The following is a 6,000-nucleotide window of genomic DNA, read 5'->3' as shown; positions in this document are numbered from 1 at the left end:
CCTTTTCCAAGACACGGAATTCTTCATTCATATTTCTCAAGTGTGGCACCAACACAAGGAGCCATTTGGGCACATTCAGCAGAAATAACATGTCTTAGTGTTACGGCCCCAGGTAGTTGTGTGTCGTCTTGTTCTTTGGCTGGATTCCTTCGTGGCCTTTGTATGGGGACATAGTATGTGTGGGTCCAGCTGGTTTGAAGCTTCTCTGGAGCTCCAGCTGCCATTCATCTCAGCTGATGAGTCTGGAGTAGAAGACCTCCACTCCAGCCCTGGACCTCCCCGCCTCCCGACACATCGGATTGGTCCACCACCACGATTCCTCCCAGAAGACCCCAGCAATCACCACACACCAGTATATATGTGCAACCAAAACTCTCAGTTGGGGCGGCTGGTTTGGTGTAACCAGTTCGCCCTGGCGCCTCTTATTTGTGGTATGGTCCGTTGTGTGTGTAATCACTGAAGGATGACTACAGACATTTAGAGCAACTCTGCTCAATTTGTGGCGATTAATCAGTTTCAGGTTGATAATTCTGCAGGTTATTAAGACATTGAGCATTGTGGGAGTTTAGCTAGCAGCGGGCACCATGACAAAGACCTCTGTGGTAGTTAGTGAACTCAGGACAGAGTTTGGGTTTTCAAGTCAAACCAACATTGACTAAATGAGCTTTCCTTGTGCTCATTAGTTCATGTAACCAAGTTGTGTTTAGCTTGACAGTCACAAAATCTCCATCAGGATGTGGAAGATTGTCTGCTGTACTTAAACTACATTAGAGGTTAATAACTAATTCAAGAAAATTGTTTAGAAGTTGCATCCCTGATAGTGACAGTTTTCCAGAACTCTACATTTCACTTCCTCAAGACTTAAATTACAAATATCTGCAGGAAAAGAGACACAGACATGTGATTAAAGTTAATATTATCAGTTATAATCAAAATTTCTCATATAATCGCTTTAAATCTGTCGTCGGTGCAGCAGACTAAGGAAAAGCTGCACTTTGGCTGGAAAATTATTTTTTTTGTCCATTAAATCGTTGCTCTAGACAAAACACAATCATAAAATGCAGTGAAATTTTTAAAAGTGACAGAAGAAGCAGCAGAAAATTCTCACCAGTGATGTGAAGTCTGTGGTTTGTAATGATCCAACATGGGGTTTGTGGCCCTGCAGGGGGTCACAGTATAAACCTGAGGGGTCCAAAGATGATTGAATGCAACAAAAAAAAAGAACAAAAACAGAGATTTAAAGCACAAATTTGTCTTTTTGTCAGATGGTGAATAATTTATATAAGTCCAAGCTTTAAATACTGTGTTTTAATGTGTAAATAATCACATTTAAGGTAAAAGTTTACATTGATGTTGTTAAAACTCCTCCCTGAACAACGTGAAAGATCTTGTTTTTATTGTAGTTTCAAAGGAAGAGCAAGAACTAAAGATTATAATAAATATTTACATATAAACTCAGTTTTTACTGTTATTGGTTATAAAACAATGGATTCACAGTGATTGGGGAAATCAGCAGAAGATAATTTACATTTGAGTGCAATCTGCTGGTTGAGACTGAATATGAACTGGCTTTAAACGGGATGCTGATAGGCAATAACAGACACAATCTGACCCTCAAAAAACAAGAAATGACCACAAAGAGATGAAAAATGATGACAAATGATTAAAAAATGACAACAAACAGTTATCAGGAGACTCAAAACATGTTCCTGTCTGTAGTTTGAAAAGTTTTGGGCGTTTAATTTCATTTCAGGTCATTTCATAATCCTCCCTGTTTCCCTCACACCCCATAATACTGCTTTAAACATGTCTGTAGGTGATGATGGTGGACATGGGATGGACGTTTTCATCCAGCTTCAACTCTCATCTGCTGAAGTGGAGGCCCAAAGTGAAAGTAAATACAGTTAAAGTTACTACAAAGAGAGACAAAAGAACCACAAGAGGTACAGAACGACCAGAAACAAACACAAAATGACCTTAAAAAGGCAAAAAAAAACCCATGACCATGATCACAAAAATAACTACAGCATCCCAAAACGTCCAGAAAAACACACAAAATGACAGCGAGGAAACAAACAGATCAAAAATAGAGATAATAACTAAGAGAAGTGAGAAGCCAAAGAATTAAATGACTGCAACTCTGAAAAGCTAAAAACATGCAAAATGATCAGAAGGAAACAAAAATTCATTGCAAAGAAACACAGAATCATTACACAAAAACACACAAAAAAGACAAGAAATGTACATAAAATGATGGCAAAACAACTAAATTCCTACCAAGAGACACAAAATGACCACAAAAACCTAAAAAAACATACTCAATTATTTTCAAAATACAGAGAAAACAACAACTAAGAGATGGAGAACAACAAAGAGATTTAAAGCTACAAAAAATAGACACAAAATCACTGATAAAAGAAGCACAAACATACAAAATGACCCCAAAAAACATTAAAAATCACTGTAAAACACACAAAATACTTGCAAAAATATATAAAATTATGAAAAATAGAAAAAAATTAACCATGAAGAGATGGAAAACAAGCATCCCACTCAAAACTACAACAGAGACATAAAATCTGCACAAAGAGACACAAAAAAGATGAAAACTAACACAAACAGATGCAAAATGATTTCAAAAAGACACTGATTGATCACAAAGAGATGGACATAAAATCAGGACATAAAATTACCACAATGAGACAAAGAAAACATAAAACATTAACACACACAAAAAAGACAGAAAATGTTTAAAAGTTGTAAGAAAATCACAACTTAGAGCAACGGAAGAGCTGAAAACTACAACAAAGGGACACAAAACAGCTGTAAAAGAAGCTAAATGATTTTTCAGAGATACAATATGACCACAAAAACACAAAACATTACCACAAAAAGACACAAAATGATCAAAAATACAGAGAAAATAATGACTAAAAGATGGAGAACAACCAATAGACTCAAAAGTACAATAGAGAGACAATAAATAAATACAGAGACACAAAATGGCCACAAAAAGATGAAAAAACCCAAAAAATACACAAAATGACCGGAGAGAAACAATTGATTTTAAAGAAACACAGAATGATTGCAAAAATACACAAAATGACCATAAATAAACATGAAATTCACAAAAAGAGACACAAAATGACCACGAAAACATGAAAAATTAACACAAAAATATGCAAAATGCAATTTAAAAAATATAATGAAATTAGCAATCAAGAGATGGAGAACAAAAAAGGGACTCAAAACTACAAGAGAGAGATGGTAAATAAAGAAAAAGACACACAAAATGACCACAACAAAAGATAAACCCTAAAGAAAATACACAAAAATGACAAGAAAGCAACACAAAATGACTGCAAAATAACAAAATTTCTTTCAAGACAAAATATGACCACAACAATGCAAAAAACTAACACAAAAAAATCTCACAAATTATTTTCAAATATAACAAAAATAACAATTAACAGATGGAGAACAACAAAGGGACTCAAAAGTACGATACAATAAATAAATACATCGACACACAAAATCACGACGAAAAAAGATAAACCATAAAGAAAATACACAAAATGACCAGAAATGAAAATAAAACGATTGCAAAAACACACAAAAAGACAAAACAGAAACACAAATTGAACAAAAAGCAACAAAATTCCTGCAAATACACACAAAATGAGCATAAAAAGACATAATATGACCACAAGAAGACACAAAATGACCTCCAAAATGCAAAAAACCCTCAAAAAAGATACAAAATAATTTTCACAATATACAGAAAATAACAACTAAGAGATGGAGGACAGCAAAGGAATTTAAAATTACAACAGAGACAATAAATAAATACAAGATGAAATAAAAATACACAAAAAATACCGAGAAAATAACAACTTTAAGATGGAAAACAACTAGCTGCAACCACAAAAAGTTTTAAAAAATACAACAGAGACTCACAAAACGACACACAACAAACACTCAAAGTACGTTTCAATTTTCTTTAAATTTCACAAGGCTTTTATTTTGAAACGTCATCTGAACGTTAGTTTTATTTTCAAAAGCCGGAAGCGAAGGTGTAGCGTGTGTATGGAAACTTGACGCGCGGTCAAGACGCGCTGCAGCTGCGGCGGTAAAACGGACGTCAGGCGGCGGAGCGCAGCAGACCGGGCCGAGCGGCGGACAGCACGGATGGCTCCGGTACGGACCGACTGAAGGATGGGCTCCGCGGCGACGCAGCCATGGCCAGATTCACCAACAGAAGCGCCGAGGACGGGGACCCACGGGTGACCGCCCCCACAGACCGGGGCGAGCCGCGGGACCTGGCCGAGCCCCGGGAACTGTCTCTGGAGGAGGTGCTGAAGTCGTACGAGCAGCCCATCAACGAGGAGCAGGCTTGGGCGGTGTGCTACCAGTGCTGCAGCGGGCTCCGGCCGCCCCGCCCGCCGGCCCCGAGGGTCCGCCGGGTGAAGGAGCCGTCCTCCATCCTCCTGCACCGGGACGGAACCGTGTCACTGCGGCCGGAGCCCCAACACGACGGTAGGACAGCCGTTACTGCAACTTCCTTCCAAACACAACTGCGAAAAAGTGTGATTTAACATCTTATCGCAGCTGTGCAAAACAACTTCGGCTAACATTTTAACTTTTTATTGTTATGTACATTTTCAAACCCATTTTCAAATTCGGCATGGAGTAAAAGCAACAATTTTGCACAGTTTTAATTAAATTATGACTTTTTGTAGCCGCACCGCGCTGTTTTGTTCCCGGAAACTCCTCCGCAGCAGGCGGCAGCGACCAGCGCAAACCAATGTTATTGTCAAAAAGTACACCAAACTACCCAAAACTAGGCTAACCACAACAAAGCCGAATTAAAGAGAACCTATAAATGTTTTGTAAAATAGCTTAAATTTTCTCTTATCTGACACGACCTTAACGTGAAAACAAACAAACTTTAAATTATGCGAATTTAAAACAGAGTCTGGCATAGAGAACACACTGTTCATTAGAGAAACAGCTTCCCTGTCCCGTAACAGACAACAGGAATTCCTCCCTAACTGACCTTCAGCTGCGTTATTTGACCATTCTGCAGAACACTGAGCTGCTCATACACAAACTTTATATTGCCTCATTATGTAATATTTTGTCGCACTGCCTGTGCCAACAACCATGACTTGTATTATGCCGGTAAATGATTAATTATTCATGGCTTCACCCGAGCATCCCCTTATGCAAAGACTGTTTTGGAGACTTCAAAGGATGGATGGAAGCCCAGAGGATTTTACGCAGTCTTCTGGTTGTTCCCCCCTGCTGAATCCAGTCTGTACCTGCATAATATCCTGCTGCATGTCAAGTATTTATGTCCTCACTGCGGCCCATCACATCTGCTCCACAGTCTGCACACACACAACTTGAGGCCAAACTTGATTTTAAAAAGGCTGAAAATTTCCCAGCCCGTGGTGAACTCGCATCAAGGACCCAAATCTGATTCCCAAAGGCGGATCTCAGGCCAGTATTTCTAGAAACTGATGTTTTATTCAACTGCTGCTTGTAGCCGAATGAGCTCAAAGTCACAGCAAAGGTCTTCAGTCTTCACCACATGTGTCCTGAAGCGACATAAAGCCACAGTGTGTTGTAATATTCTACTCATAGTGCTCAGTCTCAACCAGAAAAGGTCTAATAAATGTCAAAAACACGAGTTATATGAGAAAATAGAGACAAACGGAAGCAAAACAGCACAGAAACGGCCAAATAAATATTAAAAACATGAATTAAATGGAAAGAAAAGCATCATAATTAACCAAAACAAACATCTGTATCATATAAAAGACAAATTTTTAAATTATCTGCAGGTTATAATCTACAAATATGTGAAATTAGAAGTTTATATCTGCAACTTTTGCTCCGTAATTATTGAAAATATCTATTAAGAGACACAAAATGACTGCAAAAAGATCCAAAATGGTAAAAAGAGATAATAAATGACCATAAAGAGAGACAAAACAC

The 6,000-nt window shown here is 38.0% G+C and overlaps 1 protein-coding gene across 2 annotated transcripts in view; it reads left to right on the top strand.

Annotated features, from left to right (window-relative positions):
- Positions 1-4,085: 4,085 nt before the first annotated feature.
- Positions 4,086-6,000, top strand: part of spire2 (spire-type actin nucleation factor 2) — a 41,470-nt gene continuing 39,555 nt past the window's right edge. Inside the window, exon 1 of one of the 2 annotated variants that reach the window (XR_008601206.1) lies at positions 4,086-4,536. Coding sequence is in view for 1 of the 2 variants with exons in the window: in XM_055009320.1 (XP_054865295.1) it covers positions 4,239-4,536 (298 nt within the window). In the remaining variant the exon portion in view is untranslated. The remainder of the gene's footprint in view (positions 4,537-6,000) is intronic. The other variant, XM_055009320.1, reaches the window with a different exon arrangement.

The sequence above is a fragment of the Amphiprion ocellaris genome, chromosome 3, assembly GCF_022539595.1.
Source record: "Amphiprion ocellaris isolate individual 3 ecotype Okinawa chromosome 3, ASM2253959v1, whole genome shotgun sequence".
Lineage (NCBI taxonomy): Eukaryota > Metazoa > Chordata > Actinopteri > Pomacentridae > Amphiprion > Amphiprion ocellaris.
This window is presented reverse-complemented; position numbering and strand designations above follow the sequence as displayed.